Here is a 19,749-nt window from a genome sequence, read left to right on the forward strand (position 1 = left end):
TCTGAAGAAATTACCAAAGTTTTCATGTCACTACTGAGGCAGTGCTTAATCTGATCATTTCCCGTCACTTCGGGAGACAAAGTAAGCATGAGAGAAGTTTACAGTGTTAACTGGGAAACCACATTTTGTTTGACATGAAGACTGAGCAATCTGTCTCCTACTACTGAGAATACCCTGAAGTAAAAACACTTCTTTTTATAAAAAAGAATCATAACCAGATGCATGATTCAGATTAGGAAACTAAATGGACCTTCTAGTATTTTAATCACATAGCTGTTTACCCAATTGATTCCGGATTTTTTTTAAAGGCATTTAAAAGCATAGGATCCCTGGAATGACTCCTATTCTCCACAGGGGTTAGAAGGTACAGCAAGGGAACTGTAATAACGGATTGCTGTCCCTCCAGGCAGCATTCCCTCTTCACAGGCTCGGAGATGGTTCTCTTGCTTCTTCCAGCTTTGTCAGAATCCACTGTTGGGAAGAAATAAAGCAACATTTACTAATCTCAACGAACTTGTGATGAAACAAAACTTAATGAGTAGAAATCTCAAAGCCAACATTACATGTAGGCATAAACTGATAGCCAACAGTTAACCTCCAGACTACAGAAGAGAGCACGGACACAGTCCGGAGTTCAGAGGATAGCATTTCTCCAAGGTCCTTGGAGTAAGACGTTCATCTTGGGAAAAAGAAAAGTACAATGAACTATTCTGCCAGAGAATGTATAATTTGGTGATTAGACAACTGACATTGTCGGAAAAGTCAGTATTGTTACAAAGCTCTTTCCACTTTGCGCCATTCTGTATGTATAAGTTTCAGTTAAAGCAGGACAAAGAATCTGTAGTTGGGAGAAGCATAGTAACATCTTTGAGCAGTTTTGATCGTCTCAGGATAAAAATTTATGCTGAGAGGACTAGAGATTATTAAAATGAAATACAAACCTTTCTATGAGCAATGCCCATGATTGTGGGATCTGTATGATAAGTGAAACTTATGATATAGCTGGGTCCCATTTCCAAAAGATTTACAAGGCAGCTAAATAAGATCCTTTGGTGGTTGTCCCCCACCAAGTTGAACAGCCACTCATGTATCAAACTGCCTTTACAAGAGCTAAGGAAGTCAGGTGAGACATATGCCTGCTCATTAAGTATGGAGAACAAAAAGACATCTAAGGAAGGTAAGCGATACCACGCCACACTATAACTCAACTTCAATCAACTCAGCATAGAAAGATGCCCCTCACTCAGGGGCAAGACAGTCTAGCACAGGTCTTAGTCTTGAAACTCAGTCATGCCATACCACAGTAAAACTCCAACTAACTCCTGGTCACTGGGCCAATGGAACTATGCTAGGTGACTGACTACAATTACCACTCCTCCCCCAATTCAGGCAGCAGAGCACAGAGCAAGATACTGCCTGCTGGGGAGAAGGGCACAGCCATGACAGTTAAACTCGAGTTCTACATGGGCTGCATTAAGTCCTCACCTATGAATAATGATGTGGAATATAAATGGATTAAAAGACAGTGTGACTGACTAGATTAAGAAACCCATAAACCCCAAACCCAAATCTACTATGTGATTTATAAGAAATGCATTCATCTCTAAGGACATTATATGAATTACAAAGTGAAGGGACTGAATAAGATTTTCCATGCAAATGGAATTCAGAAGAAATCGGGAGTAGCTATACTTAAAGAAAAATCAATTTTGGATCAAAAGTTGTAGAAACAGATTAGAATTTGATACAATGCAACATGGACTCAGAGAATAAACCATTTTACTGTGCTTTAAGGAAGCAGAAAAAAAACAAGCCAAACTCCACGTTAGAGGGAAAGAGTAAGAATCAAAACAAATAAATGACAGGGAGACAAATAAATCAATGAAGTCTTTACTCTTTGAAAAGATAAACAAATTAAACCAAGTTCTTGGATGGAATAAAAAGAAGACTCAGAACCAGAAATGAGATTACAAAATGACACCATAGAAATAAATATCGTCAGAAATTATTACCAATAGCTATGCATCAAAATAGTGGTCACAAAAAAAAAAAAACAAAATAGTGGTCATATATAAATTCAAGATGCATGTAGCTTACCAAGACTGAAACACACACACAGTCCAATAAAAAAATTAATGAAATTGAAGCAATAATAAAGTCTACCTTCAAGGAACAAGTTCAGGTATTAGTTCTATTCTGTCTCCTTGTTCCATGTCATAAATATATTAAAACTTCAGTGTTTTATTCCTGTTTCTAGATAATTCATTTGCCCTTCCTATGATTAGTACACCAATGTTGTCTTTATTCACAATACCTTGATAGAAATTGCAAAGCATGTGTTAAATTGCATAGCATACACTAACTGGTCCACGGTATGTAGAAGGAGAGCAATTAATGTCTAGACGCGACAAGTGAACTGGAAGAGAATCCTATTTTCTGGAGAAGGTGCTAAAAAGGCAAGAGGCAGGGATGAAGTGAAAGGTCCAATGCTCTTAAGATGAGCTGCTCCAAACAGCCCACTGCTGTATGAGAACAGGGTCTTAGCTCTGACTAATGTGACATCAGCTCACAGCCATCCTTTTCTTCCTCATCATGACCCAAAGCATGTGCAGTCTTTTTCAGTTAGACCACTCCTATTCCAAAGAAACTGAGGTTAACTGATTTCCTTCAAAGTTCTGCTAGCGAGCAAGAGAAGAAATACTAAACTCTACCTTATTGACCACAGGCTTGGTTTCTTTCTTGCTTTGTTACACCATTGTACTGTACAATGAAGAAATTAGCGACACAGAGTTATACTTTCTCTTCTGTAGCGGACAGATTAACACTAGAACAGAATGATTCTTCGTGTTTGTTTGCTGACTTTTAAAAACTGAAGTATGACAGTTAGCATTCATTCAACAGGAGAACATGCTGAAACATGTAATTTCAGGTCTTAAGAGGTTGAGGAAGGAAAACGGTGAGTTCTAGGATATCCTGGACTATATAGTGAGACCCTGTCTCAAAAATAAAAAAATGAAGAGCAATTTGATATAAAAAGTCAGAGGGTTGAATATATTGAAAGATGGTTGAAGGACATATCATTAATTATATATACTAAAGCTGTTAAAAACAAAAGACCTAAACAAAATTTACCTTCTGAAAAATATGGCTTCAAAATGAGATGCTTCTTTGAGGCTTAAGTAAAAGATTAATTAATTATATTTACCCTAGCATCCTCTGGAGTCTTGAAGTTAATTATTTTCCCAAATTCTTTAGCATGAAATACAGATTTCACTCGTTCCTACAAACAGAATTCGTAAGTTCATTAAAAAGAAAACCCAGTTGTAGAAATACAATAAAGAAATGCTTTTTCCCTCCTACAGATACTACAATTACATTGTCTAAGAAAGCTATCCTGAGACAAAGCAGCATTCATAAAAGACAGATCAGAGACAACCCCAGTGCACTATTTTAGAAAATATAAATATCAAAAACCGGTCTGTTCTACATACCTTTGCTTCAATACGCAATCTTCTCCCATGAACAATGAATGGCTCTTTGGTAAACTCATCAAAACTATACTGCCATTCACATGTAAGTTGTCCAAATGTTCCCTTTGTTACAAACAACACACCACTAGGGGAAGAAGAAAGAATTCACTTTGAGAACTGAAGGACTTAATAAAGCTTAAATAAAAGATTTACTTTTATATTTTATTTTTTTTACAAGCACACATGGAACATTCATAGATAACCTAAGTCACATTAAAATCCTATTTTTCAAAAATATTTAATTTGTATGTGCACATGTGTGCAGGTACCCCGAGAGGTCTGAGGAGGTCATTAAGTCCCTGGAACTGGAGTTAAAGGTGACTGTGCACCACCTCATGTAGATGCTAGGAACTGAACCTGGATCTTCTGCAAGGGCAGCTAGTATTCTTAACAGCCGAGCCATTTTTACAGCACAAAAAAACCTTAATGAATTTAGGGCTTGAGGTATGGCTTAATGGTAAACTGCCTCCTAAAAAGTGTGTGGCCTTGGGTTTGATTTCCAGTATCACAAATAAAACAAAATCCAATAAATTTTAAACAATGGAAACCGTAAAAGTATCTGTTTTCAGAGCATAATGGACTAAAATAAGAATCTAGTTAACAGAAAGATGAAAAATGACAATACTCTCCAATGTTTAAAAATAAAGGCATACCTAAAACAAGCCATGAGTTAAAGAATCTCAAATGGTGAAAATAATTAGAAGGGTGAAAACAAAATATAACATCTGTGGGATGTAGCTGAATCAATGCTCAATGGGAAATTTACAGCATGACATTTTCTGGAAAAACTGAGCTGAAGTCTTAGGAGGCTCTTTCTAAGGAACAGTAAACATTTACAGAACCAATTACCAGAAAATAGTCAAGAATGTGTAACAGGTTAGAACACTCTGCACCCTCCATCATAAAGAGGCTTTGCTAACCACACTGAACAGAATCAACACACTGAAAACCCTGGGGTTTTCCAGGGAAAATCAAGTCATGTCATCGTCAAAATCAGAAAGAAATGTTAAAAATACAACATCTTAGGCTTCATGGGGGGAAGAGATTAGAAAAATGCATTTCATTGTTCTACTTAATCCTTTCTTTAAAGGACATTCTCATAGTTATTCTTTGTAGCTGAGACACTGATTTTAAGTTGACAGCACATACTTTCAGAAAGAGATTTAAGACAGAGCCCTTGGCTTGATCTTCCAAAGTCTAGTCAGAAAGTGGGAGGAATGAGAATATGATTCCTGCCGCGCACTGCACCCCCTGTCTGCGCTCTGTGCGCTGGCACCCAGTTCGCGAGCTTCGGGCAAGGGAGCTGGAGGTTAAAATACACAAACACACACAGACAGAGAGACAGAGACACGGGTCATCCTTGAATTCCCCAAGAATGCCCCCTTTATTGTGTTCAGGGGCAGATTATATAGAGATAGCCACGCCCCAGCCAAACCCACCAGAAACCACTCTCCTGCCATCAGGAACTCCTGAAGGTCTCATGCTCAGAGCAGCTGTAGGCACTCAGATCAGGGGAAAACAAGTTGTTTACAAGAAATTCAGGATCTGGGGTCTCACTGCTCCCAACAGATTCCCACAGAAACAGCTTACTTGAGCTAATGGGAGCCCACCAACTCTGGCCTGACAGGGAACCAGCATTAAGATCAAACTAGACCCTTTGAATGTGGGTGACTGTTTTATGGCTGGGACAAACTGGGGGCCACTGTCAGTGAGATCAGGATTTATCCCTACTGCTTGTTTTTTGGAACCCATTCTCTTTGGAGGGAGACCTTGCTCAGCCTAGATATAGTTGGGACGGCCTTGGTCCTGCCTCAAAGCAATGTGCCTTATGCTCTCTGAGGAATGCATGTGGGGGTGATATGGGGGAGAAGGTGGAAAGAATGGGAGGAGAGGAGGAGAGAAGGGGAGGGAGTGGGAACTGGGATTGGTATGTAAAATGAGAAAAAATAGTTTTTTTTTTTTAATTAAAAAAAAAAGTTAAGAGCCCATGGCTGAAACATAAGGCAGTCACGCTCTTGCTTTAGTCTCCACCGTGTCCCCAGTCTGAGACTGCTGGAGATGCTGAAAAACACCCGGAGGATGCCACAGCGGGGAGTACCTTCCTAAACTGTTTTGTCCTAGAAATGCCAGTACGAGGACTGAGTGGTATTTAGAGGGGGAAAGTCTACCTGTGAGGTCAGCTCTGCACAATTTCTGATCAGTGAAGTAGCTGAAATAAATACTAAACTAACTATAATTCTGTTGATTTCTGGCTGTGTTTATGTACAAGCACACACAAAGCATATGACCAGAGTTTACAGCAATCAAATGTGATGATAAAGAAACAACGAACATGGGAACCTGGTACCTTATCAATTATACTGGAGAAGGAAAAGAAGTTACCTTCTCGTTATCATGAACATATCTGTTTTGTTGATCATGACATGGGTAAAATACTTGTATTTTGCAAATCTTCCATTTTCCATGACCTATAAAAAAGAAGAACAAAACTGAAATATTTCATTGTATTTTATGGTTCTCAAAAAATTTCTTAGGCAAATCATTAACATTCTTAGTACAGTAAACACACACACCAAAACTGAATTAAATATGCATAAAATTGTTGATTTCCTTTGTAAAAGTGTTTATCACACTGCTTTATTTGAGGTTACACAAAAACGGAAACGGCAATTTTTAAGTAGTGGGCACTTAAAAGATGTTACCTCTCGGGTCCAAACTCAATCTACTAGTTAAAACATGCTAGACATTTTTTTCCTTGAATCCTATCACATTTTTTACAGAAATGTGTAAGTACACACATTTAAATGTAGAAATTACTAGGGAAGAGACAAGTGCCTGTCTGTTTTTAAAAATCATTTTCTTTGCCAGTCTCAGAACTGGTTAAAGAAAACATATAGCAGAGTGTCTGGACAAACCCAAAGCCTACTGACAATATGCAAGTTCACGTCAGGACAGTTAAAAAACTATAATGTCTGCTAAAAATCTTTTCCTCTCGAAAATACAAATGTAACTATACATATAGTTATTTATTTCAATATCATTTCTTTTAGAATGAAAGTACCTTGGATATTTAAAATAAAAGCAGACTGTTTTAAAGGGCAAGCAATGTAAAATTTGTGACTAAGAATATTCAAAAGTTGTATATTAAGAATTTAGGCGCCAGGCGTGGTGGTGCACACCTTTAATCCTAAAACACACATGGATGGCAGAGGCAGGTGGATGTCTATGAGTTCAAGAGTAGCTTGGTCAACAAAGCGAGATTCAGGACAGCCAGAGCTGTCACAAAGAGAAACTCTGTCTCAAAAAACAAAAACAAAACAAATTTGCATCCCACGCAGTTACATTAAAAAACATTTAGTTTAGAAAAAATGTTATCATTTCCTAAACATCTGGGTACAAAAGACTAAGAACAGAGTCTTCACCGTCATACTTTTATTAGCAAAGAAAGGAAACAAACACCGGGCAGCAGGGTGAGGAAACAGATTATTTTCATGGAGGTAACTGACATGCACATTTCTAACTTTGAGATTATGAAGTATTACAGAAAACATCTTTATTCTCTATTGCAGTATGCAGCCAACAGTTAAACATAAAGTGAAAAAGAGACATAGGCAGAGCAAGAAGAACTTAGTGAGGATTATCAGATAATTTATAAAATATGTTAAGTTTGAGAACTTAGGTGAAATAGATAAACAACTGTGAGCTAAGAGAAAGCAGCATCAAGTTCAGAGGAGGGGTGGATGGTACTTTCGGACAACAGCATACCTGAAAACCTTGGTAACTCATTTCCAAGGGGAAGGAAGAAAATCTGTCTTCACAGTGGTAAGAAAAGATAATCTAGCCCCGTTTTATAAATAGCATGCACAGTACATGATACAGCTATAAAACTCTAACATAAGTTTTACTTTGTAAAGCAGGCTGACCTCAAACTCCCAATTCTTCTGCCTCAGTGTCATCACCAAGTCCAGCAGTTATTTTACTGATGAAAAAAATTTTGAAATGAAAATCCATGCATTATTCTTGGATGTGATCAGTCACTTTGAAGCCCCCATGCACCCATCCTTTCCTCCTCTTTCTATGAGCTTGGGGAGAGCACTGATGACAGTAGTAGTTCATCTTTGTTTGGTTTTTCGAGACAGGGTTTCTCTGTGGAGCCTGTCCTGGAACTAGCTCTGTAGACCAGGTTGGTCTAGAACTCACAGAGATCCGCCTGCCTCTGCCTCCCGAGGGCCGGGATTAAAGGTGTGTGCCACCATCACCAGGCTCAGATTTTTAAATGTACACATTAATTCATTGCTTTGTATTTGACATAAATAAGCTTATGAAAATGTTCTCTTTGTTTTTATGGCCAAATTCTGAAACCAAGAATACAAATACCAACTTCCTGACATTACTCGTGTAAAAGTCCATGTAGTCCACTAATAAATTATAGCAATGTCCAACTCCCAGTATCTAGCTTCTATGTCAGTTTTTTTTCAAGGTTTTCACTTAAGACCAAACAATCCTAAGCTGTGCCTGATTAAATTAAACTAATTTCAAAAGTCACAATAGCATCTGAAATAAGCAAGCTACAAATCTTTTACAAATGTAATTGGTGCAACGCTCTCTGTAATTCATCTTTATTTTTTTTCAATATTTATTTATTTAGTATACAATATTCTCTCTTTGTGTATGCCTGCAGGCCAGAAGAGGGCACCAGACCCCATTACAGATGGTTGTAAGCCACCATGTGGTTGCTGGGAATTGAACTCAGGACCTTTGGAAGAGCAGGCAATGCTCTTAACCTCTGAGCCATCTCTCCAGCCCTGTAATTCATCTTTATATGAAACACTGGAGACACAAATGGACATTCTGGCCACAGCATATTTTGAGACATAACAAACTGTATCTGTTAGGACAGTTGATATAGTTGAACAAAGTCACCATGCAGCACAGCTCTGCAGGCGTCTCCATTATCAACATGTGAAACAGAGTAAAAACAGTGTAGGTAGAGTCTAAAACTTTAAATCCAAAGTTGTAGAGGCATAGAAGAGAATTTGATAGGTTACCAGTCATGTTACAATCTAGAAATGTAATTTTGATCACAATTTCCTGGCTCATTATTTGACTTTGTAAATTCATCTATATAAAGATTTATGCTTTTCTAAACACCATAAAAATGCCACAGACATTGAGCTAGTGCCAGGACAGGCTCCAAAGCTACAGAGAAACCCTGCCTTGGAAAAAAAAAAAAACAAAAAAACCCCAAATGTTGTTATTATCCAACACAATCTTTATACACGAAGAAACTGAGGGTCAGGTGTTTCGCCACCCACAGCTGTGTAGTAGGGCCACAGCTAACTGACTAGCTTGGAATGGACTGCAAACATGGCTCAGAACACTGGCTTTCTGCATGAGGAACGCACATCTTCACTGGGACATGGCCCTCTTACAGTGCCAGTCACACTTCCCTTAAAAATGTCTTTTGATAAACCTGGCAGATGCCAGTTACTGAGCCAGGCTCTTTAAGCAGCTTAATTTAAGAAAATATTTTAGAACAACAGGTCAAAATCCTATATTGTTTTATTCTAAACATGCTAGTTTTGAAAATCTCCACTACGATAACTTCAGATACCATGTAAAATAAAAGAATGAGCTGGGCAGCGGTGGTGCACACCTTTAATTCCAGCACTTAGGTGGCAGAGGCAGGTGGATCTCTGTGAGTTCGAGACCACCCTGGTCTAAAAAAGCTAGTTCCAGGACAGGCTCCAAAGCTACAGAGAAACCCTGTCTCGAAAAAACAAAACAAAAAAAAATAAAATAAAATGAGTACAATAAAGGTTAGGCACCAATATACTGACACTTTAGATACTAAATATTTGGTATCAAGGACTAAACAACAACCAGTAGGTTTAGGACATGTGAACCTTATTATTCTGTAGTATAGTGATAAATGAAAAACAATTTTGCCTTATCCACTAATGAATTATGGATTCATATACGAATTACTTATCATTAGGGGAGTTTATAAAAGAAATAGAAACACAACTAAAACTGCATTCACTGTCTATGCCAGAATTTATAGGCAAATGTCACATGGTTATTGAAAAAAGTTCCTGTTTGAATTTGGAAAAAGGGAAGTTCCTATGGTACTTTACTCAATATAAATGAATAATCCTAAACCAAATTAAAATATGATTAAAATACATGACTCTCTTAGAACAGTGTTTCACAGTCATGTGAGGTTTTTGTTTTGTTTTTTAAGCAGCATTTGAGCCAGGAATGGTGGCACATGCCTTTAATACCAACACCTAGGAACAATGGGAGGCAGAATAAGGAGATCTCTGTGAGTTCGAGACCAGCCTGGTCTACACAGTGAGTTCAGAACAGCAAGAACGAGAGTCCCTGTCTCAAAAGGAAAAAAAAAAAAACCCTAAATAAGTAAATAAACAATAAAGATAGCAAGATGTAAAATTAAAATGAGCCAGGTGGTGCACATTTGTAATAGCAGGAGTTAACAGGATGACACAGGCCAGCCTGATTTCCTCACAAGTTCCAGGTCAGCCTCTACTACCTAGTAAGACTATCCCAGGAAAGAGATGAGTGAAGGAGAGGAAGGAACAGGAAGAAAAAGATAGGCAACTGGATGTTGTTCTTAAACATCTTATCTTTAGAGAAAACTGGGGCAAATATTATGATTGTTAAGAACTATTAAGCATTTAGGGATTCAAAAAAAGTTTTACCAAGTTACTTAATTTGAAACTTAAATCCATGATTAAAAAAGAAGGCATCAATCAAGCTCTGTAATGAACCATGGTAGGAACAAGGACCTCAAAGCTCAGAGCTTTCTTACACAACGAACAGAAAGGCAAGGCAAAGAATTATGCTCCTGAAATAGCTAAATGTACTACTGCTCCTAGCCAACTATTAGCCCCCCAACACATTCTAAAAGCAGTGTGTGTGCATGAAAAATAACAAAGTGCAGGTATTTATTTTTTATGTGATTTCTTTTTCTTTTTCTTTTTTAAAATTTATTTATTCTATATACAGTGTTCTGCCTGCATGTATTCCTGCAGGCCAGAAGAGGGCACCAGATCTCATTACAGATGGTTGTGAGCCACCATGTAGTTGCTGGGAATTGAACTTTTTGGAAGAGCATGCAGTGCTCTTAACCTCTGAGCCATCTCTCCAGCCCCAAAGTGTAGAGTTATTAAAGCATTTCAAGCAGGATATCCACTCATCGGTATTTATTTTATCCCTCCTATCTATCTATCTATCTATCTATCTATCTATCTATCTATCTATCTATCTGAAATAACAATAGCATTTCCTTTCCAATAATGTATAATTAGAAACAGTCCAAATGAGTTTATTGTTTCTACTTTAAACATTGAGTATGCAGAAATTACCATTGTATTATAACTATTCTACTAACCTTGAAAGGAAAGAAAAAGGATGAGACTTAATGATGCTTTTATCCTGGCAAAGAGGAGACAAATGAGGAATACATAGTTTACTAATGGTGGCCAAGAGCTAGCATAAATTGGTATTCATCTGGAATAATAAAAATACAATAGAGGTCTATTAGGCATACTAATAATAATCACATCCACTATCTTACTTGTTTTAATCCTAATAACAATCCCAAGACTAGTGACGCTACATATTACATCCATTTTTGAAACAGAGGACAGACAGGCATCAAGAGATTAAAGTTAGTAAAAGGAAAGGTTAAAACTAAATTAAGGTATATTTGGCTCAAAAATCCAAGCCCTGACCCAAAAGGTCTTGCTATATCTCAAAATAACTTTTTATATCAAAATAATTGAGCACAGCACTACAATTGACCTTGTTTTGTGATTTCAGCACCCAAATATTCTTGGGAATCTAAGTATTTTTTAAAAACTGCAACTGTATCTATGATATACAAACTTTTTCATCAGCATTCCTGAGGAATATGATAACTACTTACATTGCACTTATATGGAATTTGGAATTATAAGTAATCTGCAGATGATTTAAAATATACAGGCGAACATACTATGTTCTATATAAATACCATGCTACTACATATGCATCCAGAGGTTTAGGTATCCCTGGGGTCCCAGAACTAATCCCCTGCAGATATCAAGGGACTACTTAAATGTATTTTGCAGAATATTACGGCAGATGTTGTGGAATCACTGAGACATAGTTAAGGAGTTCATGAAGAACCTGGGCTCGTTCTCTTGAGAAGGGTACTTTGTGTCTGGAGAGCCCTGCGTTTTAATGAGCAGGGAGAGTGCAAAGACCGTGACATCAAGAGCTAGCCTCCACCACGACATGCATTTAATCCCTATCACTCAATAATTAAGCTTATGAGTGTGAGTGAAACTTTTTTGACTACTGTCTGAAGCAGGGTAACCCCATTCCCCCTTCCCCCCCCCAAAAAAAAACAAAACAAAAACCCAAGATACAAATAACAGGGATTCAACAAAGACAAATGAACACAGAATATTTAAACTGTGGTTTAAAGTTTAAACATAAATCATGGTCCCAGATCAGGCTGAGAAAAATGCAATTATACACATGTAACATCTTTTTTGTTTGGGCAGTTTTAAGGTTCAGAGCAGCTTAGCAACTGACTCCAGAAAAGTTAATTTCATAAGTAATACCTAGTCTCTCATTCTAGTACCTTAGATCTCTAACTAGAGCAACTGCCTCAGACATACCTAAGTGTCTATTTCTCCACAGTACTGCCCAAGGGGTCCTATGGGTGGTAGGTTGTAATATAACCCATTAGAATTATGATAAGTGATTAAGATATCAATATCATTTGACTCTTAAAGACTTAACTGAGAAACAAGGTATTTCTTTTTACATGATTTTTAGATGAATAAGAGACTCAAATAAAAATTATTCTTTAGCAAACAGAAATACCTTTCAATATACTAGTGCTTCAACAACTTCCCCCACGAGAGAACCTGTCTGTTCACAGAAACTAGCAGATAAAGGCAAAGTCCGCAAGTAACAGTGGCATCATGGGTGCAGAATTTAGCACATTTAGCTTAATTAAGGCTGAAAATTTTTCTAAACTAGCACTTATTAGGTTAAAAAAGGAGGTATAGTAAGTGCAAATGGAGCCTATGTGATCTTAACATTCAAGGGCTTAACAATATTAATATAGACTGAATTTCTATACAATACTATTTACCTGTTCTTACTATATTTTGCAAGCATAACAACTGTAGTGGTAACAAATTTTAAAAAATATTCAGAAGTCAACTAGTCTTATTTTCTGGATTTAAGGTAGTAATTTAAATTGATAAATTTTCAATTAAGATTAATTACAAATGGAACAATCTCTAAGGAGAGCCATCACTTCAGGAGAAGACACAAATGACTTTAGAGTCTTGCTCAGAAAGTGCTTTCCCCATCACTCGGTATGACACTGCTAGAGGAGCAATCAGAAGTGCGTCCAAGCCAGACAGTGCCCTGTCCTCAGCTCTGCTTTCTCCGATACAAATCCTAATGAGCTCAGAAAAAAATGTAGCTCTCTTCAGTTTTCCCTTCCTTTCAGAAATAACTTTCTGGAGAGAGAAAGCTACAAAATGAAGAGTGGAGTTAAATAAGCCATGTCTCCTACTTCTTGTCCACTTACTCAAGACTTTTGATGAAGCCAGAAGAAGAGTGCCCAGCACTCTCTGTGCTCTGACTGCTATTTTTAAGCCCTTTCTTCCAGATAAACTGCATTTCTCTTCCTGAAGTAAAATGAAAGACCACGATGCTGAAGGTGCTTTATCCTCCATGGCTATCGAGCCAGTGTTTGAAGCTAATTAAACACCTGTAATTTCTGAAAGAAAAGACATAACAACAAACAAAAGCAGTTTCCCTCCTACAGCTTGCACAATAGCAACTATCACAACTCTGTAAAGAATTCAAAGACAATATGGAGTAAATTTAAAACACTTGAAATGGTAAAGAAGGCACTAACGTCCTGGGACAACTCAGGTCTCAATGTTTACATACAGTGGCAGTATGCATCTTACGGTGGAGCCAGGCACTCTCACACTAACAGGTCAGGAGATTTGATTTTAAGGGGAAGAAACTTTTTAGAAGAAGAAATGTCAGCCGGCCATTTGTGTCCCTAAGACCTAAGTCTAGGCATCTCATATGTGGGTATTATGCGATGAGTAGAACTTTTTAATTTTCAGAAGTTAATAATCCTGTTAAAAATTTGTAATAAAAACATTAAATAGAAATTCATGCATCTGAATCATAAAACTATATGAACAAAAAATGTTAAAAAGGAAATAACCTGTATATGGTTAAGAATACAAACGATAATCTTTTTCTGTCAATTCTTACTTTAAAAATTTTGTGTGTGTGTGTGTGTGTGTGAGAGAGAGAGAGAGAGAGAGAGAGAGAGAGAGAGAGAGAGAGAGAGAGAGAGAGAGAGAGAGATTCACCTACTGTCTGGGGGAGGGACATGCCAGTGTGTATGGAGATCAGAAGACACCTTGCAAGGATCTTTACTCCACCTTGTGAGCCAGGCCAGGCTTGCACTACTGTCTCTACCTTGTCCTGTTCTGTACTCAGGTTGCCAGGCTTCTGCAATCAGCAGCAGCTTTACCCACTTAGCTATCTTCCCACCCCCCACTTTTCTTTAATGAACAAATATTATTTTAACAAATGTGTATATAGAATTTATAAAATTTATGAAAAATAGAGTTTTCATATCAGCTATGAAAGTTTTCTATCAGAATCAATGTTGGTGAAATCACTCATGAGCAGGACTTCGGGCTTTACAGAAACGACTATTAATCTAAATGAATCTACCTACCAGTCTGGTATTTTTGAGGCAAGATTTCATTCTATATCCAGGTTCGCCTCCCGAGTGCTGGGGTTACATAGGCTCTGACGGTTTTCACCTGGTTAGAGTATCTAAGACTATACATTCACAGAACTGCCAAGTTTTATCGAATACAGTAAGAAAATCTTTGTAGACATAATATAGATAACAGATTATTGATAAATGACAACTTACAAAATATTCTTAGTAGAATCAAATTATATGTACTTATCTTAAACTCTGGTCTGATTTTTTAAAAAAATAATTTATATACTATTTTGTCTGCCTTAAATTTTGAACACTATAAAAGATTCTCAACAATAATATAGCTCATTTAAGAGAGATTCTTTGTTGTTATTTCACTGTTAAAATTTGTATATATGAGGACTACATTAAAATCCAGTATTACAGAATTATTATACATTTGTTGCAAGACTGACACAGGAAGGCACAATGTAGACAATAATTGCCGAATATTCTCTACACTGACTTTACCATACAGAAAGGTAATTATAGATATGAAAATGCTTTATCACATTAAAATAAAGTCACAAATTTATGAAAATCATAAATTACTCTAATATGTTCTCTAATTCAGATCTATTCTCAATCATGTACTTCATTATCTTTTGATTCAAGATTTCCTATGATGCTTTTTACTTGTTCATTCAATGACTTAGATTAAATTAAGTGTAATGTTTTTAATTGATCATCATTTATCACAAAGGAGCAAGGTGAGAATCATGAATAAAACAAGCATTCCTTTAACATGACCACCCTTACTCATCTAAATTAATGTCTGTACTTCATAGCATTTTATTTTGGTTGTGAGCCCAGCCTTTAACGGCTGAGCCATCCCTCCAGGCCAGTTCATAGCATTTTATTTAAAGCTCTTGGACATTTAATATTTGGAGACTATGATATTCATTTGCAAGGAAATCTATAAAACCGAGGCTTGAAGATGCAGCAGAAAAAGACTCAGTAACAGGGTAGCTGGTTCTAATCCTCTTTCCATTAGTGTAACAAAGTTTAATGTGGAATGTTACCACAGAATATAAGCTAGACAAAACAGTAGCAATGACAGCAATATTCTTCAGTGTGCATGACCTTAAGACATAAATACAATATTTTCATACCAAGTATGAGATGCCACAGTCAAAAGACATCTACAAGGCTCCAGTTTATTCATTTTATAACATGACCTTAAAACTGACACTCATCAATGAAAAATATTTTTAATGATTTCATATTTATTTGTTTGTGTGTGTGCTTACCTATGTGTACCTGTGTGGAGGTCAGAGGGCACCACCATACGGGTCCCAGGGATCACACTCAAACTATCAGGCTTGGCAGCCAATGCCTTTACTCACTGAGCCATCCTGGCAGGCCCTAAGGCTGAAATTTGTAAGTTTGACTGAACTGACATTTATTTTGGCTTCTTGGTTCAAATAAATATCGAAACTACTAATATTATTCTGAATTCTATTCATCTAATTGTATTGTGAGTGCTAACTGATTTCATTTAACAGCGCTTAGAAAATTAACCAACCATATACATAGTTTTGAGGTACACAATTTTAGGACTTTATTTTGCCAGTTTTCAGTATGGTATTCAAGCACAAGGGAGAAACAACTGGGAATAATGAATTTCCAACAGTAATTATTCAGGGAAGAGAGATGATTCCAATTCTATTCACACAAGCAAAGATCATGCAGAAATTTATACCATAAAGTTAAACTATATAAAAGGTACAGTATTACAAAATAAGCTCCAAATATTGCTTTCCCACAGACTTCCCTACTGGACAGACACTATTTAAAAATGTGCTAACTAAACAGCGAGAAAGGAACTATTCACCTCATAAGACTCAAATGTGAACTCTTTTTCTATGTTGGGTAGGTGCAGAACAAAATAGTACTCATTTCCAATTCTACACTTCCAACCAAGACGACAATAGTACAAAACAAGAGCTGTTTTCAGTCTTAAACTTTTCTCTGATAAAAGCAGTGCTTTCCAAAAAACAAAACTGTAAAACCAATTAGTACTCGTGATTAAAGATGCTTGAAAACACTTCCAGTGGCAGAAAACCAGAAAGGGGCAATTATACTGCTAAGGACATATGATACTCCTAAGGGCTAAACCAAATAATGAGAAACCCTAAGAACACATCAATAAGGCTTATACATAACTGTGATGTTGTTTTTAATCTTTCTCTTGAAGAGATTTTAAATAAATATGATTCTACTTCTAATTTTCTCTTAATTAAAATGGCAAGCCACTGTCAAAATAACTAGAACATTTTTCTAGATGAATTCTTTTTTTTAAAGATTTATTTATTATACAGTATTCTGTATACATAACAAATGTATACAGAAGGTACCAGATCTCATTATAGATGGCTGTGAGCTGCCATGTGGCTGCTGAGAAGAGCAGCCAGTGCTCTTAACCTCTGAGCCATCTCTCCAGCCAGATAAATTCTTAATAGTTAAGAAATATTAATAACAAAGAGGACCTTAACAGAGGCATAGATAGATCATAGGAAGGAGAAAAACAGAAGCTTTTCTGAATAAATTGGGAGCATGGGAGTGACAGGAGAGGGGAGAAGGGGAGAAAGGAAGAAGGAAGGGAAGTGGACAAAAATGTATAGTTCAATAAAAACAATTAAAAAACAAAACAAAACCAAAAAATCCCATAATACTAGGATACCTAATATTTACAGAAAAAAGTCTGAAAACTTTGTGCTTTAAAAGGCAAAAAGTAAATAACTGTTTTCTTTTTAATACACACACACACACACACACACACACACACACACACACACACACGAAGAACATCTCCATGATATTGGAACCACAGAAATAAGCTACACAGATTGTCAACAGGAAAACTCAGCAAATGTCTGGCAAACCACGAGTTTGGCACTTTCTCTCTGAGAAAGGTCTTATGTTCTGCAACATCAGAAATTAAGAAATTTCTCCACCTTTCCTTCCTTATGCACACAAAGTATGACAACTGTGTTCGTCCAGCTTTTTAGCAGAAGAGGCAGCTTTGTGATGTTGGCTATGGGTTAGGAAATAGCAGGTATAAAACAAATTCAATGTGATGCAGAAGGCGTTATTCTATAGTCACTATTTTAATCTACGTATTTCCAAGACGATTATTGTAATAAAAACAACAAATTCTTTGACATTTGCTTATTTTTAGGTCTTGCTATACAAACCCTTGATTTTGTTTTAATGTGACTGAAAGCTGGAAAGACAAAGAGCTAATTACTAGATAGCTGTCCCTTTCTGCTCTTGTGGGTTTGTCATTTTCAAAAAGCATAGAAGATAGTGGTTTATAGGAATGAAAACTTGGCAAATGCAGAAATCAAATCATGAGTTGAAAAGAAACCTCAAAAATTAGCAAATTATCTCCTGCAACGTAATGTAAGTTCAAAGTGTTTAATGCAAGTTAAAGTAAATATTCCTTATTCCTTTACTGATCAAAAGACTTAGCTGTCATAGGTGATTACGCATTACAGTGACCATAACAATTCATCTTTTTAGGGCATTTGCTTTTTTGTTGTTTTTACCACATCAATTATCTTTACAAAGAAGAACAAGAGAATTATATTTTTTTAAAAAAGAATTCAATACCAAAACATAAAATAGATTTGCTTATAAAACTCAGAGACAAAAGATGCCCTTTCTTCACAACATTTAGAAAAATGTCTAAATTTATGATTTATTATACAAATTCTATTATTCTGAATTAATTCATAGTATCTTAATAGGGATACAATATATGGACATGTAAGTTAGATAATAAACTGCTCACTGTCTCAGAAGTGTACGAGGAAATAAGTAACATTAAAATTACTATTGAAGATTTTAGAGCATACTTATAATTAATTTTCTATGACAAATCACGAGTTTTCATATAATAGTTAAACTCAGATGATTCTGGAACAGAACAAATCCACACAGCTTCAAGTTATGTACGTTTATTATGAAAAGAAATTTGACAAAAATGCTTTAAGTGCTAAATACATACAAAACATTGAACGGCATTACTGTCCTTCCTCCCGCCCACTTGAGTTTCTCTCAACAATGGTATTTTCATTACGGTCCAGAAAATTCACATAACGTTTTATCAAAAAAAAAGGTATTTTGCCAACAAATAAGCAGATGATTTAGAGTAGAAGTCATGAACATTAAAACCTCACTTAAGTCTGACTTCAGTTCTTAACAACACACTGTGGGAAACAGAGCGAGGATATATAAAAGCAAATTCATAATATATGATATACTCTACACCTTAACTGACAAAAACATTTGCCTGTGTGTAAATAAATTGTTTTGCTCCATCATGATGTTCAGAAAAACATTTTATAAGTAAACAGTGTTTATGTTCCTAAAAATGGACATCTGGGTGTGATGACAACAGTCACACAAACGTTCAATGAAATGGTTAGGTGCATATGAACTTTAACAACTGGGCTCTGACTAAGTCTCTTCCTCCTCATCACTACTGCTATTGGGAGTCATAATCCATTCCCTGTAGACCTGAGTTTTCTGTCAGCATGGTAAAGGAAAAAGAAGCATAAAGGTTAGTTAAGTATGGAAAACTGCAGGAAAAACATGTTAAATTATGAAATGTTTAGGTGTTACAGAAACTTTAAAGCAGAGTTTTCATCTGTCACCCATGCTGTAACTGTAGGTAACAATACTTTAGATAACTTCTACATACATACTCATGTCAGACATCGTTTCATGTATCAGTAAGGTATTCTAGGAATATATTAAGATTATTCTACCTCTTTACAAGTCACTTCATTACTTCTAGGAAGCATTGAAATAATATTCTGCTTCTTAGACAGAATGGCATAAAATGAATATATTTTATATTTATATTATGTATAAGCAAGCATATGCCATTTAGTCAACACAGGTAACCTTTTTTTGTAAAAAGAGATAAAAAGTAGAAACATTAGAAAGCAACAAACTTCTTATAAAGCACTGTCATTAAATCATTTAGGTGAAATCTAGGCAGATAACAATCCTATTTTTGAGACAGGGTCTCATTATTCTAGGTTGACCTCAAACTTGCTATGTAGTTTACGATCCTCTTATCTCCACCTCCAACTACTGGGCCACACGCATGTGGATACATGTACTGAGTAACACCATGCTGGATGATGCAGTGCTCGGGATCCAACCTCGGGGTTCTTGCTCTACCACTTTTACTTTGTATTTTATCTCATTAACAAATGTGCTAGAAATTTTATTTTTAAATTTTAGAAAAGTAGCTTTAACTTAGAAAAGCACTATTACTACCAGAACATAAACTAACTTTTTACATTTGTAAACTAACAGTGATAACTGCAAAAAACTAAGTATTCAAGTTAATAATGTGCTTAACTGAAA

At 36.2% G+C, this 19,749-nt stretch overlaps 1 protein-coding gene across 3 annotated transcripts in view; it reads right to left on the reverse strand.

Moving 5' to 3' along the window:
• Positions 1-289: 289 nt before the first annotated feature.
• Vps13a (vacuolar protein sorting 13 homolog A) overlaps positions 290-19,749 on the reverse strand; it is a 194,218-nt gene continuing 174,758 nt past the window's right edge. For 2 of the 3 annotated variants that reach the window (XM_075973636.1, XM_075973640.1), the window contains 4 exons: positions 5,913-5,998; positions 3,492-3,615; positions 3,206-3,280; positions 290-471 (listed from right to left, as the gene is read on the reverse strand). In XM_075973636.1, the coding sequence (XP_075829751.1) occupies positions 421-471; positions 3,206-3,280; positions 3,492-3,615; positions 5,913-5,998 (336 nt within the window). In that variant the 3' untranslated portion in view covers positions 290-420. Of the gene's footprint in view, positions 472-3,205; positions 3,281-3,491; positions 3,616-5,912; positions 5,999-18,310; positions 18,898-19,749 lie in introns of those variants that run through there. The other variant, XM_075973637.1, reaches the window with a different exon arrangement.

Source organism: Microtus pennsylvanicus, chromosome 5 (genome assembly GCF_037038515.1).
Source record: "Microtus pennsylvanicus isolate mMicPen1 chromosome 5, mMicPen1.hap1, whole genome shotgun sequence".
Taxonomy (NCBI): domain Eukaryota; kingdom Metazoa; phylum Chordata; class Mammalia; order Rodentia; family Cricetidae; genus Microtus; species Microtus pennsylvanicus.